Below are 19,879 nucleotides of genomic sequence, written 5' to 3'. Positions count from 1 at the left end.
ATCTGACAACAATCAACAATGAAGCGGCCCCGTGAAAGACCGGGCTAGGAAGGAACTGCAGCACCGAAAAAAGACCTTCTGGGGAGGTTTCGCTTCACCATGTATTGTATTTGGCACGGTACTTATTTATACCCCCCCTATTTTTTTTATGATATTTACGTGGATGTGCGTTTCAGCAGCCATACATACGTACCTACAAGCCATCTCTCACTCTCGCCTGTTTGTCACCTAGCCCATCGTTCAGCGAGCGAACTCTCCCGAAATCATACAGCGATCCAAGCCCAAGGTCCGCTCCTATCAGGGAATAGGTATTTGAACGTACCCGCTCCTAAACGCCCGCCCACCAGAAGCAACACCCACATCGCGTTATATCGTATCATAATCCATCCCTACTCTCGGTTCTGCTCCCTTTCATTCGGCCCGCCTCTTTCCGTCTCCTTCTCCGTCTCCCGCACTACTCGCACTCGGCGTCCTCATGCCCCCGTCACCATCTGCGCTTTCAGCCGCATGCTCGTCGTCGTCCCACGCAGTCTCGAGGTTCTCGTCCCAGTTTTCAACTTCCTGATCCAGCGTCTTCGCGCCCGCAACTCCCGCGGCCCCTTCTCTCACAACAACGCCACTGCTCTGCTCCCCGAAGGCCACGCCCAGGCCAACACCCTCGCCCAGCTCCAGATCCTGCTCCTCGGCAGCCGCAAGGCCATACCCCCTCTTCAGCCTCTTGCGCTCCAGCATCCGGACATGGTACCAGGTGCTCAGGGCCAGCGCGGCCAGCGAGCCGACCACGTTGGCGACAATTTTGCGGACGTCGAAGGAGCCGCCGTTGGGCAGCGCACCCTGCAGGAACTCGGAGCCGATGCCCAAGGCGCAGGTGCAGGTCCCGAGCGTGAGGTTGAGGGTGCGGCGGCGGGAGGTGTCGAGGATCCAGTAGAAGGAGGTGGTGAGGATGAAGAGGGTGAGGGCGTGCAGGAGCTTGTCGTTGATGAGGGCGTTGACTTGGAGGGAGGAGAGGCCAGCGTATGCGGCTGTGAGGCAGAGGAAGATGAAGGCACCTGTCGTGGTGGGGTCAGTACAGGTAGGTCGGTCGGTAGGCAGGTAGGTGGATATAGATACAGACCTGCGAAGGGGAGGCGTATCCGCATGTTGGGCGAGGCTTTTGTTTTTCAAGTCCTTGGAGTTGTAGAGTGGTGTGGCATTCCAGTTTGGTCCAGTTGGGTGGGTGAATCCAGAACCCAGAGAGCTTGGTCGTTTGAAGAGCTGATCCGAAGAGGTACTGCCAGCTGTTTCCGTGGCTGCTGCACTCGCAGAGTGGAGGCTATTGGAGAGGAGGTAAAGTAGAGGCGATGGGAATAGGAGAAAATCTGTGAGCTACGATCGAATGAATAACCGGATCTCATTCCTTATGGCTGCAAGGGAGGCAGAGGTAACGAAGTAATGTTCGAGTAGGTAACTTAATACTTCACCTTCCATGCTTCATTCACCCTGGCCAGCCTCGTGGGGCTCAAGCGTCGTTATCTAATCTGATCGACCTACGCGGTACAGCCGCAAGTGCAGCCAGCTCAAGGACAATCATCAACCAAAAAACCTGGACGCACCGCCACGAGAGCAATCATTAAAGCAACCCGATACTGGAAAAAAAAAAAAAAAAAAAAAAAAACCAGATATGAATACTTTTTCGACGGGTTTCTGAATCATATCATTCACGTCCGTCATCTTCGCCTTTCTTGTGTCTTCTACGTTCAGATGCGCTGGCTCCCTCTAGATTCATCAATCGGCTATAGCCAAGTAGGTGGTACCGAGCCCAAGTTCAGCCCCAAGTCACGGTCGGTCACGGTCGACGTCTCTTGACCATCGCCCGCATCCAGCCATCAAAACAACAACCAAATCCATCGTATTTCTGTCCGATCTACGCGCCTCTCATCTCCATCCATGACGCCCGACCGTTCTCGCCCCAGTTGAGGAGAATTACACGCCGTTGTCGATGAGAGAGTCGTGGTTCGCGACCCCCCAACGCATCTTGTCCTTCGCCCAATATCGCGCGGTTCGCGGGGGAAGTCAATCCATGATCAATGTTACCCTCCGCACTCAGCACTTCCAACCTCAGCGCCCACCACAAACCATGGCCGCTCTCCACCTCGCGCCCCAGCATTAAGACTCTGCACCATCGCGACGACACGCCTGCGCGCTCGACTCCCGGCCTCATGACCGACGATGCTACAATGGGGGACTCGGCCGCCGTACATCTCGATGGAGATATCGATGAGCACCGGAGACAGCTGTTCAAAGACCTCTATCTGCGGTCCGAGGCAAAGATAGCTGGCTTGTTTGGCGGCTCGGGCCCCTTGGAGCAGGGCCAGGGAGAGGAGAATGCGGCTGCCGACGCGCAATTGGCCATCGAGGATTCCCATGCCGCGGAACTTGCTACAATCGAGTATGCGCCTAAGAAGGCAGCCCGAACTATCGATGAAGACAACTATGATGATGACGATGACGATGAAGGTGAAGGTGGGCGAGACTCTCCGGCCAAGATCACGAGCGAGAATGCCTTACTGTCCCCCTCGAAATCCGGCAGCTCTCCCGTCTCATCTGGCCTATCTCCCACGAAGCAGCTCAATTCTCACAAGGAAGATGCTGCGGTGGCGGAGCCACAATCGTCTGAGGATGCGCGGAAGCAGCTGGAGGAAGCTAAGAAGGCAAACGAGGAGGCCGTGAAGCGCAGTTTCAACACGCTGTTCTACACTTTGGAAAATGACCGCATGGCTATGCTGGAGCAGCAGAAGCTCGAGGAGTCCGAGAAGCAGATCGATGCAGAGATGCACCACGAAGGAAACAATAACAATGCTCAAGGCGCAAATGGCCAGCAGTATGGGTCCCTGAGCAATGCCAACCTGGGTGCATCGAGTCTAACATTGAAGCATCTCATCAACCGGATCGACCTCAAGCGGCACCAGGTGCAAGCTTCTGATGCCGAACTGCGTTCTCTCATAAATGAAGTCCGCAAGAATAGATCTAAATGGGCAAGCGAGGAGCACGTTAACCAGGAGGAGCTGTACGAAGCCGCAGAGAAGATTCTGGGTGACCTCAAGGCCCGGACGGAGTTTTCTACCCCCTTCCTCACCCGAGTAAACAAGCGAGATGCGCCCGACTACTACAACAGTATGTTCTAATCCCTCTCCGCCATATCAGCTATCTAACAGTACAGTTATCAAACACCCCATGGACCTTGGGACAATGACCAAAAAGCTCAAGACACTATCATACAAATCGAAAGAGGATTTTGTGAAAGATTTGACGTTAATTTGGAATAATTGCCTTGCATATAATGCCAGCCCAGATCACCCGTTACGGATCAGCGCAAACGCCTTGAGGAAGGAGGCAGAGAAATTAATCCCTCTGATACCCGATCTTGCGATCCGGCCCAGAGCAGAAGTGGAAGCCGAGGAACGCCGCAAGCAAAATGGAGATGATGACGCTGGTGAAGACAGCGACGATGAACCCATTATGTCTTCCCGGGGCCGGAAAGCTGGTGTCGGAGCCAAAGGCACTAAGGCCCGGAAGGCTCGAGAAGAGAGCACTCCTGTGGTCGACCAGAAGCCTACCCTTCAGCTCAACGGCCTCCTTGGTAGCATTGGTAACGACGGATCTGATGCTGGGTTTGATGGCAGCCAAAACGGATTTGCGACCCCGCCAATCGGATGCAACACATACACGGGAATCAACGGCATCATGGGCCATGGGAGTCAAGCTGATGGAGATCTTGACGAGCCTTCTATCAATGGAATCTCGCTAGGTCAAGCGCTAGGAGCTGCTGCGGATGATTCCCGAGACGATGAGGAATTCAAAATCTGGAAGCAAGTGACGAAGAAAGATCGAGCACTCGTAGCTAAGGAGAGACATCGACTTTTCCGGGGCGATAGACTCAACCCCGAAGAACCTGCGTTACTTCGATCCAAGGCGGGAATGAGAAGATGGCTTCGGCAGCAAAAGCAAGCGAACGGCAATGATTCACTCCCAGACCCCAACGGAAAGGCAAAAGACGCTCACCAGGGAGTCGAGACTCTGGCGGAGGGAATGGAGGGTGAAGAGGAACTAGTCCTCCCTGATTACTACGATATGCTCTCGGCAATTCCCGATATCAACCCAAAGCTTCAGTGGGTTGAAGATGCTGATGGCCAGCTCGTCGATCCGAATGAAGAATTCTTACGAATGGTCCCGGCTGGATTGTTTCAGGCTCCCAAAAGTGCCTTGTCACAAAGAGTCGAAGGCAACATGCGGCAGATGCAGGAGACGAGAAAGTTGTGCTCGAAGATTGGCGTCATTAAGCAGATGCAATTGCAAGCACAGGTATTGTCCTCCGCCTGGGTGTGGTCTGTGTGCTAAAGATTTCTAGATGTATAACAACCAATTTCCAAAATACGAGCCTGAACCTTTCGTAGAGGCCGATATCGAGCCTCATGTCACATCAGACGACGGACCGATCATGGCAACCTGGGTTTGCAAGGCAGCTATGCAACGATCAGTCGCGAAGCTCTGCTATCATGCTGGTTTTGAGGAATTGCAGCCAAGCGCGCTAGACGTCATTACTGATATTGCAGGAGATTTTTTTGGTAAACTGGTACAGACATTCAATGTCTATCGGGAGGCGCCAAGGATACCTACCATCACCGGATCTTTGGATGCAGGCTCAAAATGGCAGGCGCGCTTCACAGACGAGGAAGTGGTTCTCCACACCCTCAGCGAAAACGGGGCGAATCTTGAAAGCCTAGAAGTCTACGTCAAAGATGATGTGGAGCGCCTCGCAACCAAGCTCGGGGTTGTGCACGACCGCATGAAAGCGCATCTTTCGGACCTCCTACGACCCGCACTGACCGATGGCGGCGCAGATGGATCTGGGGCATTCAAAGATGGGAGCGAGCAGTTCGTTGGAGGCGACTTCGCCGAAGAGCTTGGTGAAGATTTCTTCGGCTTCAAAGCCCTCGGTCTGGACAGCGAGTTTGGGCTGGCGAGTCTTTCGGTGCCTCTACATCTCCTGCACACGAGACTGTACCAGAGTCAGCCAAGCGCTGTTATCCAAAATGCCTCGGCCGATATCTTCGAACCCCTCCAACCTTTGGATCCTGTCACGTTCGAGAATATCCACGACGAGATCGGTCTCGTCAAGCAATGGTTCCTCTCAAAATTGCATGCCAACAAACGCCAGCCACTGACGGAAGACGACGACCTACCCATTAAGCAGAGGCCTACCAAACCTCGCCTTCCTCCTACAGGAAAGATCACCACTCCTCGCAAACGCACGCTGAAAGACCAACCCGGCAATTCCAAGAAAAAGAAGAAGTTGGATCACGGCACAGCTTTGGATCCGGCGATCGGTGCCAAGATGGGCGTCAGCGGCAGCCCGGAAAAGCCAGGCGCGGTCAAGAAGCTGAAGGCACTGCCTAATGGCGGGGCGGTGTCTATGGAGCGCGCGGAGAGCAGTCAGGGCAACATGAGCCAGACGGAGAAGGATGACGTGAGCGCTGTAGGTATGATGAGCCCAGAGAGCATCGAGCGGTGATGAGCAGTTGAAGGAATGTACACCAGAGTAAATTCAATACTGAAAGCGACCTGGGTTCCTGGGGAAGCAAAGGCGGTGTTACGATAGAGAGAGGACCCGCTCACGTTTTTCTCGGCTGGGTGGGTAGGTAGTTGGGAGGGTATAGATACTCGTGGCAACACTCGGTTACGCGAAAACACCGTACAGTACATATGGGAGGCGCGTCTTTTGTTTAGGGGATTGGTGGCTCGGCGTCTTGGGATAGGTGCGGCGGTGGCTGGTGCTTGCATGCATGCATGGTCTTCGGTTTGGGCTGGAATGGGATTGCTTGCGTAGCATAGTCCATTGATGGCTACGTCGATAAGAGAAACGGGTAATACATCCAGTGTTTTTCTTGCTTTTGCTTGCACAGGAGCATGGAAGATGGTGGGCGCATTTTGTGCGAGAGGAGAGGAGGATGGGTGAGAAAGGAAAGCAGAGGGAGATCGATGGGTTGGCTGTATGATGAAAATTGGAGCGAGAATGCTTGGTTGACTGGCTGGTTGGTTGGTCGATGAGCACAGAGGGAGGGAGGTGTGTTGATAGGTATCTAGGTTGGTAGCTAGGTAGACGAGAGAATTTATTTTGATCTGAATTGTTGGTATTCGTGTGTTTAATCGTCGTTGACCTTTAAATATAATTCAAGAGAAATTTGATCCGACTTGCAGGGCAGGTCGGAACCACCAAGGCGGGACTTCCCAACAACCACTCTTGGGAGACTGACAGCATGAAGCTACTCTCCGTAGAACAGCTTAATCTTAATAGCCAGTAAATGTTTCATATATCAAGTATCCTCCCAGTCTCTCTTCGATTCCACTTTTTCTTCGAGATGCCCAACCAACCACAGCTGGAGGACCTTACACGTTCCTCCCTCTATGTTTTTTTTCTGTAGAAGTGGGTATGCCGGGTTCTGTAATTTGATATCTGATGCGCTCTGATAGGTAGTTCTCTTAGAAGCGTGGCAAAGAAGGTTAAAAAAAAATCAAGTCGTGCATGCCACTCGCAGGCCAGCGGACTCGTCTACTGAAGAGAAACGATGACGATAGGTGGTGAACAACGGCAACTTTTCATCATTAACTCAATTAGAATCTGATAACTTGATTAGATTCAAGGTGGAGGTGGGACGTGCAGCAGAGCTCTGGTGATTCTATGAGCACTCTTGCATTTTGGAGTCGTACCTACTTGCTCTCATAAATTAAGAGAGTACTACTTACTGGAGGGGGTTCTAAGCGAGCCAGCCGACAACAACGAAAACATTGGCATTGGCCTTCTCATCTCTGATATTCTTGAAATGCCATATCTGCTGTTTTGAAATCATCCCATCAGAGGTGATGGTTTTCGCAGGTAAGTTCTCATATTGAAAGATCCAAGGCTTGAAGATAAATAACTAACACTATCAAGGGCCATACGAAATTCTCTAAAACATCGCGTATCCGACACCCGCCCTGTGCCGAACCTGAACCAGTAGCTTAACTCAATCTCGATCACAACATTCTCATTCCCGTCACCACTTCCATTCACGCCCGAGATCCCGAGAGACCGCCTTTTCAAAAAGTCAGCGTTCGGGAGTCTAGAGTCGTGTTGTGTTGTACCTACGTACATGGCGAGCTTCACTGCCACGTCCTATCTAGGCGGCAACGGGCCGCTGTCATACCCATGTTGAGCATTCCACCCTGCAGGGGGGTTGTGGTAGTGCGCAACGATCTCTAGCCTTCCACCGATGAGTTCTTCCCTGTATTCTCGGAGGACGGAATGGGATACTGGGAGGGCAGTCGTAGCGCGGTGGGAGCCAGAGCTTGCTCGGGCGCTGGCGCTGCCGATGTAGGTACTAGGCAGTGGTACGAGATGGCTTGGCTGCAAACTTGTGGACGTGCTGCTGCTGGCTTGTGGCTGGCTGTGGGTTTTTGGCTCGTCCTCTTCTCTGGCCCGGTAGGGATTGACGGCGAGGCGGGAGTCGAAGCTTCTTCGGGCTGTGATACTAGAGTCGTAGGTACTGGGCAATGGTTCGGGATTGGCTAGCTGCAATTCTGAGGAAGGACTGGCTTGTGGTTGGTGGAAGCCGCGCTTTCTTGGTAAAAGCATTCTGTAGTCATGGGTACTCGGCGATGCCGCGTGCTTTTTTGGCTGCGAGGCCGAGGAAGTGTTGGGTTGGATGGATTGTAGTTGTTCGCCACTGTCTGGCTCAACCTCTCTGGCCCGGCAGGGATAGACACAATCCGAAGGGCTCTGGTCATTCCCCAAACATGTAGAACACAGGTGGGAGAGATGGATCCATGTTGTTTCGATAGGGTGGGAAAGTGACTCGAGGTGAGTTTTGAGGGACTCGTTGGCTTCTTGGTAGGTTTTATGCGTAAGTGATTTGATGAACATGCTTGAGAGCTGCTCTATAGCGAGAGGACAGAGCATGGGAAGGGTTTGATCTTCGTGGTCACAGATGTGGGTGAACAGTATCTTTTGACACATTTTTGCCTGGTTTGTTGGTTCCTTCTGGAAAGCAGAAATATTGATCGTCGGACAAGTGTAAGGAGCAGAATATGGTCGGGAGGAATTTCAAGTGCTGCTGTGCGAGTATAAATAGAGGTTCGAACAGAGCTGAGAGGATCTTTGAATCATCAGCGTTCCTCGATATTCCAGTTTCCATGCTGCCTTGGCCAAATCTCGACTCACAAAAACCGGATCTGTGCGAATCATCCACCTGCTCCTGAAGAAGGTAACAAAAATCTGCATATTCGTGGAAGATAGAGTAATACCAGACGTAGAACTAGTCAAGGCGTTGCCCTCTTGCAAAAATCTCTATTACTATACATGGAATTTATATACCCAATATTAGGGTTTGCCTCCGGGAGTCAGCCACGATCTCCCACCACCAACCGCCTGCTGAAGCGATGGCCGAGCAAGAAGCTGTCCCAATCCTAAAGTCTAGTAGACAGACAGTGCCTTAAAGCAAGTAGAAACTCTTTACTTCTGTTCGGGATCCGTCATTCAATCTGTTTCATGCGAAAATATTCCCGGCTCTTTCAGAAGAAGCGTGGGAGCTCGAGTACCTTCCTGTTTAAGAACAAAAAGTTGCTCTGGGTATACAGATAAGTCCTGATCACCAACCCTCTGGATCCCGCTTCAAGATGTCAGAGCCCGAAGTTTTAAATTCTGCCACGACTCAGACTCGCGTGAATAATCGCAGCGTGAGCAAACTTCGGGCTCGCTAATACCAGCTGTACTGAGCCTACATATCCATTTACGGCTCACGAGAGGTCTGGTAAGAGCTATGAATATAGCAGACCTACGATTCGTACGATTGTAAGCTACTGAAATACCGAACCTCCTTCAAGGACCCTGACCTGATGTCTTCCGCAGCCCAAAACACAGCAGTCAGTAGACGCGACCAAGCAGTTCTTGGTTTTCCCCCAAGACTTCCAGTTGTTGAGCTTCGCTTGCAAGGTTGGAAATATGTCCTTGGATCTCGGATCGTCCCATTTCGTTATCGTTGCAACCGTGGGCCTCGGGAATGCCTCCTCGGAGGCACGACGGACAGGACCAACGCTCCACCGCCAGTCCTTGTACGTACCCGCCACGAAAGGAGAGAAGGAGGATTCAAGCGCCACGAGCTATGGCGCAACGTCTTGAAAGGACTGATTTCATGCATGAGTGCCTTACTCACGAATCACAGATATCTCGATGTCCGGTGAGTTCGACACGGGTCCTGCTTGAATTTCACAACGCTTCGAGGTCCTGGCTCCTGACGAGAAGCATTTGGCGTGATTCAGGCGAGCCAATGTCAATAACGTCCCTGCCCTGTCGAGGCCGCAGCTCTAATCGTAGTACAGCAACGCGAGAAAGATCGAGCCACAGGGTTCTCTGTATCCCATCATTTCGATACCGTCATATTCCAATTCATCCATACACCATCCAGAGATGAGCAATTCAGACAACGAAGAGTTAGTCGGCGAGTGCCGAGGGAACTCGTTATGGGTACGGCCAGGCTAGATGTATCTCCTACGTGTGCTGCGAGACTCGCTGATACATTTCTCATTTCGTAGGCTTCGAATCCTGCTTTGCCTGCTCTCGAAGTCTCTCACCTCGGGAGTTCCATCTTTTCTCTCGTCTTTCCGACCGAGCTTCGGCTTGACTGCCTGGCATCTATCTCATTGTCCCTGGCTCTCGACTCTTGCAACCTGAAACAAGATACAGCTGCAAAACCGGAGGATATGATTACGTCGTGAAAGTTCCATCTCCCGTCGTCTGACATGTAGATAGACCAAGAGCCCAGGACGGGAGCCACGATGGTGTCCATCACAATGCGAACAGGCTAACCTTTCATCCCTAGCGTCACGCAGAGATATGGAGCATGTGGCAGTGACAATAAAGAGACCATTCTCGAGTTTCCCATCTGGCGATATCACAGCCCTTAAACACCCAATAACTCAAGACTTCGGTCATGCCCAACCAGGCACCGGAATGTCAACAATAGGTACATGATCTCGAACCCTTCCATAACCCGACCCGCGGATCCCAACCTAGCTGGAGGAAGCTCACCCTGAAATTCATGAATCGGGAAGCTGGTGGATAGACAGCCTTACGTTGTTGTCCCGTTGAACCCCTGGTCTCCAATCCCCCTCGTCGTCATGGGTATATATCTTCCCGTGGACTTCCTTCCTACGGTTCGCAGTAGCCCACCGCGCCAACCAGCCACGCGAGTTTAGGAGGCTTGATCTAGGCAAGCAAAGCTGCCTACGGGATGGCAGGATACGACAAACAAAATCTATTCCATGGGATTCAGTCTTAGGAGTACCAACCCTTGCGCTAGGAGCGATCATGACACGGCTTTCATCTATCAATCCACCCATCTATTTATCCAAGCGTAAGGTAAATATTAGGCCTAATTCGCATCTAGAAGTTTGATTCTTACATTTGCACACCTACTAAACAGAAAGGGAGACCGCTTACCTTACTCGACGGGCCTAGCTTAGCCCAGCCTTGCAACCACAATCTCCTACGACAGCCTTCACAGAGTTTGGCACATGATTTTTGGAGAAAATTAAGGGATTTGCAGAGTTTAGACCTGAGTACTAGTGTGAGAGAAGCACAAAACAAGCTTGCCCTCCAGCAAGATCAACTTCCAACAGCGCATCACTTGGTCCATACATGGTTCATGGAACAGGTGCGTGAAAAGAAACCGTTCTGAGTCCTTGATTATTACATGGAGAAAGCCCATGCTGAGTCCTTGATTATTATTTGGAGAAAGCCCATGATGCCTTAAGAAAATTCCACGCGAGCGCAAGAGGAGGAAACCCCAGAGAACCAAAGTACCTTACAAGTACTTCAGCATGGTTCCTCAGCCTCAGCCCGTATCCGATGTATCGGTCGTGATAAATTATTATTTACTGCTTGGCGGCAGCGAGACCGACGGTACCCTTACCGAGATCGTAAATAGAGTACCACTTTCGGAGGAAAGCGTCACCGAGAATGGCCAAAGGTCCTACTGGCTCTGGGAAGTCCTATGGTCATGTTAGTAGCTGGTCAGGAATGGGGGGGGGGACTTTGACTTACCATTCCCATAAAGCTGGAGATGCAAGAGCCTTGAACCTCAAGAATATAGTCGTAAGGAGTGATGGTAAACTCATGACCACTGAGAGTGAAGGACATATCTGGGAGACTGTCACGCTTGGCGCAGTCTACAGTGTATTGTCCATTGTAGCCCTTCTTAGCGCCCATCTCCTTGTTGAGAAGCTCAGCAAGAGTCGATGGGAGAGCAATGAGGGAAGTTCCGGTGTCAAGTATGACACCAGTGTTTTCAAGCTCCGCAGTGGCATCACCAAAAGTGATCGCATCAAGATCGACCTCCCAGTAAGCCTTACGTCTCAATGGGATCTCAGTGATCTTCCCAGTGAAGTGGTCCTTGTTGACACCACCGAAGATAGCCTCAGACTGATCCTCCTCTCCCTTGTCAGTGCTGCCAAGGTAGAAAGCGAAGACTGGCTCATCCAGAAGCTCCTGGTTGACCATGTTGTAAAATGGGGGAGGGATCTTGTTGACAGAAATAGTGTCATATCCTAGACCCAAGATACCGTCGAATCGACCAAAAGCAAAGGCCAGACCCGGCTCCTGTGTAGCCTCAGCAAAGATCTGGTTTTTGATCTTGAGGTCACCAATGCTCATGGTATCTTCGGAAGTGAAACCGCTGAGACTGCCCGAGCCATAGCGGATCTCAAAGGCAGTTCCATTCTTCTTGTATGTAGATGAGGATGACGAATCGTACTTAGTGTGGAGGTAGCAGGCAATGGAACCGCATTGGGATGATGGGACCCAAAGGTTTGAGCTTCCGGTATCGAGGACGACCTTGAAAGTCTGAGGAGGGGTTCCGATGGTGATCTCCGAGAAGTCTATGTTGCGATTAGATAGCTCCCGAGGTTCTTTTGTGAAGGAAACTTACATTGAGCGTTCAGGAAGTTGCTCACGGGGACTGTGTGGTCAGAGCCGTCTTCGTGAACAGAGGTCTCCTTGAACATCTCATCGGCGTGAGATTGGGGTCTGATGCCCATATACTTCTGACCGAGATTCTTGACATGAGCGTCGATGTTGGCAGTGGCAAGCTGCTCGGATAGAGAAACCTTCTTTAATGGAAGCTTGTGAATGCCGGCGCTCGCGGAGCTCAGCAGCGTCGCTGCGGTGACGAGAGCACCCTTCATGGTTTTCGATTTTCGATTTTCGGTTTCGTAGAGGCTATTACTGTGACAGAAAGAGATGAGATAGGCAGAGGATGGGTTGGTGTTATGTGTGTAGAGTAGGCAAGCCGGTGTGATGGATGAATGAAGTGAGAATGAGGGTAAGAAGGGTCGAAGAAGTGGGATGCATGGAGAGATGCGTAGGTAGCTTGGGTTGTTGGTTGTTGGTTGTTTACAGTCACGGACCACCTTGTGACCTTAAATGCTTAAGTAACAAGGGGGCTGGGTGATGACGAAATGCTGTGCCTGACTGCCTGACTGCCTGACTGCCTGACTGCCTGACCTCGGCAAAGAGGGAACGGGACCTCCGATTTGCATGCAGCGATATGATATCCAGGGAAGTAAACAAATACATACAACTACATACACGACAGCAGGAGTTCTAATGAGATGAGTTTTATTGTACAATTGACGAGCCACTCCCTTTCTGACCCTGATCTAGCATCTCCAACAATTTCTCAACCCTTCCATGCAACGGTTTCGCTCGAATAGGCCTTTAGCTCCTTTTCAGTTTCCCAGCATTGAGCCGAGAATTCCAACTCATCATTGTTTATCGTTTTAGTTGGGATGTCCATTTGCAGTATCTTAGGCAATTCTGTGTCGAGTATGTGCGAAGGTAAGAAGTGTGTACTATGAGAAGCGCAATGCTGTTTTCGGGTCCGACTCTATTGCTTGGATGTACGCCTTGCTAGCTTCTTCGTCTCCGGCAATCCTCCCACTTCGATAATTTAGAGACTCGTATGGTGCAACTCGTAGTGCTTGGAAAAGTGATCAATACCTGTAATTGATCCAAACGGCAAATCACCATTCGGGCCCACTATTCGTTGCAGATTGAGATCACTATACATTTTGGTGGTGCATCATATCTCCAACTTACATGCCAAACTGGCTCTACAATCGATGTTCTTAACTATGAAGTGAGCGAGGTTACTGGCACCACGTACTTATTGAATTCAGAACAAGTAATTCATTCCGAGGCAGGCATGAGATACTTAGATCCAGTGGTGCATTTTTAAAGGCCCTTTTTTACTGTGCCTGCCATATGAAAAAGATACTTGTGCCGTATCCAGTATTTTACAATCCTAATTCTGTTGGGTATCTCCATCTCTAGTTCTTCTGTGGTACAAGTCGTACAGTATTTAAAAACTACGGATCCGGCACTCCTTACGAGGACTCACCAAGGGGCGCTCCATCTACCTCGACTCTTGTGTCGCTTCTACTGTACTTGTCAAGCTCGCTATCGTCGGGCCATTGCCAATGCTCGACCTGCGCCACTAACCCAGCGGCTCTCTCCTCAAACTCAGTCCCGTAACAGGATATCCTGGCAGCTACGAGTGTCCGGGTCAACATCTTCGCACCGTTGGCACTTTGCCTATCAATCTCTTCCAATCCCTTCCGGTTCTGAACCATCCAATCCAGCACAGAGATAATCTCATTCAGGTCCCCTACTAGTCCCATACAGCGCACATATATATGCAGTGTGACCGATTGGATATTGTGGAGTAATCTTGGGATCAAGTACGGCGACTCTTCGCTCCGGGACAGCTTGGCAAACTCTTCTTTCAACAACTGAGCGCCTTCGGTCAGGGCTGCCTCATAATCATCGGAGACGACGTCATGCGCCGCCTCGCCGAACTTGAAGAATGAATTGCAAATCAGAATAAACCCGTGAGGATCAAGCTCGAGACCGCACTCGTGGAAGTTACGGAGGGCAATCCTAGTAGAGCTCCATGCAAGTTCGTCGTTCTTTGGTCCGCCAATGTGCTTTCGGGAAACTACAACATTACGGCGGGAAAGTGCTTTGAATAGGCTATACCATGCTGGTCTGGATTTGAGCTGCATTTCCTTGAGTAAACGAGTGGCATGGTATAAAGGATCTCGAAGGCGCGGGAATGGAGACCTTTCAACTTCCTGAATACACCATTTTCTGGGACTGGATGCCACCAACAGAGTTTCAGACTCGGCGATTTCAGCTGTAACAAGGCTGAGTCTATACGTATCCGACCTTTCAGAAAGAGTAAGAACGGCTCGTGGCGCAAACCGGCAAATGAGTTCAATATAAGCACCAAGAGTAGGTCCAGGGACCTTTTTGAGAACATCCGGAGGTTTCTTGGGCAGGATGAATGCATTGCGCCCGCCCGTGAGGTAGTCAAGCGCCTCGCTATTCAAGCCGCTGTCGCGGAGATACTCAACGCCCCTGGCAGGGGTTCGGGCATGCTGAACAAGAAATCTTAGAATCCGACCAGAAGGCACAACCCCCGAAGAAAGCATATGTCGATAGAGAGCTTCACTGGTCGGAGGCTGCATGTGCGACTTGTAGAAGTCGCTCATGTTGTCGTCCGGTACTGGCAAAACCTCCATCCCGTCCCCGGGCACTGCTTCATACCGAGTTTCTCGTCCCTCTCGTGCAAGCTCGAAATTTAGCTTCTTAAACATGGCTAGGTATATATTAGCGTTTGGTGTTCCACCACCATCCCGGAAAGCAGCAAAGGCACGCCACGCCTCTCTGACATCACGTGTCGCTTCGATTCTTGCTGCCCACATACCCGGGTCAAGCGATCGGTCAAGATCGGCATGGGGCTTCCCAGGACGCTCGGCTCGCCATTTAACAACTTTGCGGACTTGTATCGTAGGAGTTCCATCCTGTTCCTGACCCCCTAGGATTTTCATGGCCATGTCAAAAGGAGTCTCCCTGTAGCCGGCCTCATTTGAACGGCTTGCGGCCAGCATGACTTTGCTCAAATCGTCGTCTGGAGACCGTTGAGCGTCCATACCATCTTGCTCGGTTCGCCACGGTGGCCAGCTCCTCAGCCGCAAGGTCGCGACTTTTGACTCCCTGGCTGTCTTTCTCGACGCAGCATGGACACGGATAACAGCTCGGTAGCTGGCTTGGTCTAGTAAGAGAGGCGGATTGTACAGTCCGGCTAGTTCCAGGAGAATTTTCTGCGCAGACCAGTTGTAAGCCATTGAGTCGAGAGGACGGATGGATGCTGGCAGAGCTAAAAGCGGAAGCAGATAGTTGTTGAGCCGACAAATTCGAGCGTGGATCGCGGGATCAAGATTTTCCGGATCTTGGTCTTTTCGAGTTACCAATGAATCTACAAATGCCGATACGATTCGTGCTATACTGACTATTGCAGAAGGCCAAATACGCCGAGCCTGAGACAACAGGCGGCTAATCATGACCGTAAATGCATTTTCTTCCATTTCATTTCCGATATGAGATGCGCATTTTTGAGCTTCAAATTGGTTACTTGTTCCCAGTACATATTTCCAGATGTACAACAAGAGCTTTTTGAGATTCTCCACGTGATAGATTTCTGTACGAAGGACTTGTAAAAGGAGGAATGTTGGATGCTCCGACGCTTTCGAAAGAAACCGGTCGACAATCTCGTCAGAGCGATGCGCGGATAATATCCACGCCCAATGGATAGCATCCTCGATGACAAAGCCACGGCCGTGGAGGTACTCAAGGGCATTCCTTCTAAGCATGTGATCGAGGTCGTCCCAGTCATCCTGGAAATATGAATATCAGCAGGAAACTATAAGCAATGTTCTTATATAAGCCCACCTCAGGCACCGAAGACAGATGCAGTTGATGTATAACAATAGCTGGTAATGAATTGACGGGAGTGGCCAGCTTTATATCATTCCAATATCTCTTCCTCTTCTCATCCCCTTTCAGGTCCAGATACTGAGCCAGAGCGAGTGGAGGGCTGTTAATTCCGTTGCGCCGAGTAAGAGGCCACCGGGGAGTACGCCTGAAAGCAGGCCGGTTCTCAGAGGTGGACTTATTATTGGGGCAGTATCGGGCGCTGTGTTCGGCATCGCCACAGAGGGAGCAATTCCACGCTTGGCCATTGTGCTTCGATCGAATGACAGTGACATTGCCTGGGAGCTTGACAAAGGTAGGGTCAGAGATGTTCAATCAGAGTGGAAAAGGGGCATTGGAGGAAGTCAGCATACGAGCTTGCTTTGAGGAGGGCGTGAAAGATATCTGGCTCGCAGTAAGGGCCTGCCCAGTCTACAGTGCATACGTGATTGCATCCGTTCATGCTGCCCCAAAAAAAACCCAAATCGAAAATGGAGGATGTTCGTTCGGGGCACAGTATTATTCTGCCATGGGCAATGAGTAGGGTTGGTCTGGGCAGTAGAGCCACAGAAGAAGATGGACGAGCTGAGAGCCTCAACGATTTCACAGCGAGGACCTTGATACCTAGGAGCGGATGCCCAATATCCCACGCAAAATTCAGAAAGTTGTATGAAGTGGAATTTATCCTTAGCCCAGGTACGGCAAGGCTGTGCCGAAGAGGGGCCGTGTTGATGACTAAGGCAACTACTAAGACTCCCGCTAAGGCCACTAAGGCAACAAGTGAATTTGGCCTTGGCTTTGCTTCCCATTCCATGCAACTCTACCTACCTCACGGTACGATATTGACTAACGAGAGCCTCACCTTCAACAACCAACAACCGCGGCAGAAATTTGGTTGGGTTGGAAATAATTTCATTCGCCCTTGATTTCTGGTCTCGGATAACGGTCCTCCCCCAGAGATCACACACTGTAGCAGGTACAGACAGACAGACCTACGCTCTCCGCTCGCTCCCTCGCTTGCTCGCCTGCTACCTTTCTGCGATCGCGACCGACCGCGAAAGCAGAAGTCGCTCACAAACAACATCAACATCTACGCCCACGCCCACACCCGCACCCATAGACTCGGCGCAATCCAAACTTCGATAGTCTACCTCACTATGTCTTCCGCAAATGGACTTCTGAGCTCCGCCCTTGCGGCAGGCTCCTCGAATGCCACCCCGCTCCTCTCCGCGAAACGAAAGCGCGACGACGCCCTTGATGGCCAGAATGATACGAACGAAGTTCCCAAATCTATGTCCTCAGGTCTCCAAAAACCATCCGCCGAAGCCTCTAGAGCTCTCATACGCGACCTTATTGATGTTATGAAGGCGTGAGTACACAACTCCTAGCCCCGGTACATTGAACAGCACCGCCATAACCAGCCAAAAATATCTTCCGAATTATTTTTGGTGTTGGATATACTAATCACGTAATAGCGATGATACCACCCCCTCCATCTTGTCACGATCCTTACCAAGTCGGCCCTCGTCGTCTGGACCACAGGCCAAGCGCCAGAAGTCAGAGGAGAACAGCGAGACCTCGACCTCTATTCTCGAACGACACTCCGCGAACACGTATAACAATGTTACCGAAGTACTCAATGATATCGATGCGGCTGTCGCAGACATCATGGACAAGCTCGAACTTCCAGATGGAGCAGCTAGGAACCAGTTTATCCCGGTTTCAGCTACCCACTCTGAGATATCTATGAAGGTCAATGCATTCAAACAACGAGCACATGAACTTATTGCGAGGGAGCTGGTAGCTACAGATAGTGAGGTCAATGATACGGTCAACGGTTCCGCCCGCGGCGCTGCCAGAGCTACCGGAAACAAGATGGTCCTCACACTTTATGGCACCATAACCGCACCCAATCCAAAGCAGCTGTTCTCCAGCCTCCAGATTCCCACTAAAATTAAGGGCGAAGATAGGGCCGTACTTCAGACTCTGCGAGAAGCGGGCCTTCCTAATGGAATTACCGCCACTCAAGTCGTACCCTTTGAAGCCACCGGATTGGCTGAGGACAAGAAGCCCGTCCCAACCCTGGGTGAGCTCTTTCCGACTCCATCTACCGTGCCGGCCCTGCAACCGCCGAAGCCATCAAAAGTTGCAACCACTCGGTCGTCTAATGTCGGATGGTATCAACCATGTGTCACTGAGCCAGTATCGAGAAGCGCAAGCTATTTCAAGCAGGCCATATCGACTGGCCAGTGGCTCGACTACAGTAAAGCCTTTCCTCCGCAGCAAGGTGTGAAGAGAAAACAGCGCGATAGGGCGTTGAGTTTTGGTGGCTCAAAGACTCCCGCTTCTGAGAGCGATTCCGCCGAGTCCGAGGCATTGAAGCTGGAGGCTCTGTTTCGTGGTGCTTATTCGAACTTTGCTCCCGTCAAGGATGATTCCGCTGCAGTTGCACCTACTGGTATCATGAATCGCCTTTGGTGGCAAGAATTGGGTGAGAGAAGCTTCGAAAAAATGGTGGAGAACTGGGACAATAATGAACAGGCCATGACACCAGGTCCAGCTTTGAAGAACTCAGAGGTTGTTGATGATGATGAAGAGTACGCCATGTTCGCAAAGGCCATTGAGGCAATGGGAGATGACCCAATCGATCCAAGCCTGGGCACTTGGGAGGCTGCAGCCGAGAAGTCAGCCGAGGAGAAGGATGTGGACGAAATCATCGAGGGAATTTCAGAGCTACTGGAGACCTTGAACTCTTATCAACGAATCCGACACATGTCATTGAATGCGTCAAATCGACCAGCAGGGCTGCTCTCCGCTCCTGACACTACGGCTCTCGGCACCCCGTCAAAACCTAGCGAATCTGAGCAGGCTACTTATGAGATCCTCAAGTCACAATTGACTCTGATGATCGCCTCCCTGCCTCCATTTGCTGTCGCTAAACTCGACCCCGACCGTCTGGCGGATTTGGCAATCAGCACCAAGATCGAGGTCCAATCGACCAACTACCAAGGTGTCATGGAAGAGGATGAGGCGTCAGCGAGAGCAAAGGCTGCCGCACTGGCTGCAGCCACCGCTGCTTCACGCCCTGCCGTCCCTGCAACCATGCATCGCACTAGTTCCAGCTCACTTTATGGCAACCAATATGCTCCTTCCCCGAGGCCGGTTCCTGCTGCTACCCAGCAATACTACAATTCTCAGACTCCCATTCGACCTCCACCAACCAACATGCAGCGACCACCTGCCACGGCTCCAGTCCCATACCAAATCCAAAAACCTCCGGGAAGTGCGCCGTATCGCCCTGGCGCAGCTTACAATACGCCCACCTACCCGCATCAGGCTCCGAGGCCCGTGCAACAGCAGCAGTATGCACCATCGAACCAGCAGCAGCAATATCAGCCAGCCAACGGCCAAAACTTCAACCAGAACTTCATGCGCGCCTCGAGTCAGAACTACCAATCGCAGATGGCTCAACCAGTCTCGCAGGCTGCTCACATGAACGGGCGATATACCAGCCAACCCCAGGCTACCTATGCTCATCAAACCCATCAAGCTCAGCCCATGTCAAATGGCATGGGCTATCAGTATGCCAACGGTACTAATCTGAACCGTCAGACTTCTCCTCAAAAGATGTACTCCCCTCAACCTCAACATACTCAACTCCAAAATACGCAATCTAGAGTCAGCTACTCTACGCCCACACCGGCTCCTTCAATCGCGCAAAACCGGCAACCGTACATGCAGAATGCAATGGGTCAGGCTCCAATGATGAATGGGTCAGTATCTCAGGCACCTCAGCAACAGTATGTCCCTCAAGCACCATCTGGTTACAGCACATTCATGACTAGAGAACAGCAATCCAGTATGATGGATCGTCAGCGGGCTCAATTAGCACAACAACAGACGCATGCACAACAGGCAGCTAGAATTTCAGCACAAGCCTCGGCAATAGGCTCTCCTCAAAAGGCTAACGGGGTGGCGGCAGGTCTATGATTTCTC

General features: G+C 51.3%; 7 protein-coding genes across 8 annotated transcripts; 3 read left to right on the top strand and 4 right to left on the bottom strand.

The window, feature by feature from the left end:
• Nucleotides 1-411: 411 nt before the first annotated feature.
• L3040_003797 (uncharacterized protein) lies at nt 412-1,139 on the bottom strand (the record flags this gene model as incomplete). Its single annotated transcript, XM_007294593.1, has 2 exons — nt 412-1,049; nt 1,115-1,139. 2 exons carry the CDS (start codon nt 1,137-1,139, stop codon nt 412-414), a joined length of 663 nt encoding a protein of 220 aa, XP_007294655.1.
• Nucleotides 1,140-2,066: 927 nt separating this feature from the next.
• Nucleotides 2,067-5,551, top strand: L3040_003796 (uncharacterized protein; the record flags this gene model as incomplete). The annotated part of the gene is made up of 3 exons (XM_007294594.2): nt 2,067-3,153; nt 3,200-4,341; nt 4,388-5,551. The coding sequence occupies 3 exons, from the start codon at nt 2,067-2,069 to the stop codon at nt 5,549-5,551; spliced, it is 3,393 nt and encodes a 1,130-aa protein (XP_007294656.1).
• Nucleotides 5,552-6,794: 1,243 nt separating this feature from the next.
• L3040_003795 (uncharacterized protein) lies at nt 6,795-7,651 on the bottom strand (the record flags this gene model as incomplete). Its single annotated transcript, XM_066156547.1, has 3 exons — nt 6,795-6,872; nt 6,962-7,112; nt 7,224-7,651. The coding sequence occupies 3 exons, from the start codon at nt 7,649-7,651 to the stop codon at nt 6,795-6,797; spliced, it is 657 nt and encodes a 218-aa protein (XP_066012129.1).
• Nucleotides 7,652-8,691: 1,040 nt separating this feature from the next.
• On the top strand, nt 8,692-9,789 carry L3040_003794 (uncharacterized protein; the record flags this gene model as incomplete). The annotated part of the gene is made up of 5 exons (XM_066156546.1): nt 8,692-8,751; nt 8,924-9,126; nt 9,237-9,251; nt 9,394-9,538; nt 9,607-9,789. 5 exons carry the CDS (start codon nt 8,692-8,694, stop codon nt 9,787-9,789), a joined length of 606 nt encoding a protein of 201 aa, XP_066012128.1.
• Nucleotides 9,790-10,947: 1,158 nt separating this feature from the next.
• L3040_003793 (uncharacterized protein) lies at nt 10,948-12,255 on the bottom strand (the record flags this gene model as incomplete). The annotated part of the gene is made up of 3 exons (XM_007294596.1): nt 10,948-11,064; nt 11,117-11,949; nt 12,000-12,255. The coding sequence occupies 3 exons, from the start codon at nt 12,253-12,255 to the stop codon at nt 10,948-10,950; spliced, it is 1,206 nt and encodes a 401-aa protein (XP_007294658.1).
• A 1,200-nt stretch (nt 12,256-13,455) lies between these two features.
• Nucleotides 13,456-16,326, bottom strand: L3040_003792 (uncharacterized protein; the record flags this gene model as incomplete). Its single annotated transcript, XM_066156545.1, has 3 exons — nt 13,456-15,807; nt 15,863-16,189; nt 16,258-16,326. 3 exons carry the CDS (start codon nt 16,324-16,326, stop codon nt 13,456-13,458), a joined length of 2,748 nt encoding a protein of 915 aa, XP_066012127.1.
• Nucleotides 16,327-17,040: 714 nt separating this feature from the next.
• Nucleotides 17,041-19,873, top strand: L3040_003791 (uncharacterized protein; the record flags this gene model as incomplete). 2 transcript variants are annotated; one of them, XM_066156543.1, is made up of 3 exons in its annotated part: nt 17,041-17,252; nt 17,359-19,683; nt 19,729-19,873. In XM_066156543.1, 3 exons carry the CDS (start codon nt 17,041-17,043, stop codon nt 19,871-19,873), a joined length of 2,682 nt encoding a protein of 893 aa, XP_066012125.1. The 2 variants fall into 2 exon arrangements, with proteins under 2 accessions (XP_066012125.1, XP_066012126.1); XM_066156544.1 differs by having other exon boundaries at nt 19,736-19,748.
• Between the last annotated feature and the right edge of the window lie 6 nt (nt 19,874-19,879).

The sequence above is a fragment of the Drepanopeziza brunnea genome, assembly GCF_022702325.1.
Source record: "Drepanopeziza brunnea f. sp. 'multigermtubi' strain 214-2 chromosome Unknown ctg5, whole genome shotgun sequence".
Taxonomy (NCBI): domain Eukaryota; kingdom Fungi; phylum Ascomycota; class Leotiomycetes; order Helotiales; family Drepanopezizaceae; genus Drepanopeziza; species Drepanopeziza brunnea.
Note: the sequence above shows the minus strand (reverse complement) of the source record. Positions and strands in the feature narration are given on the sequence as shown.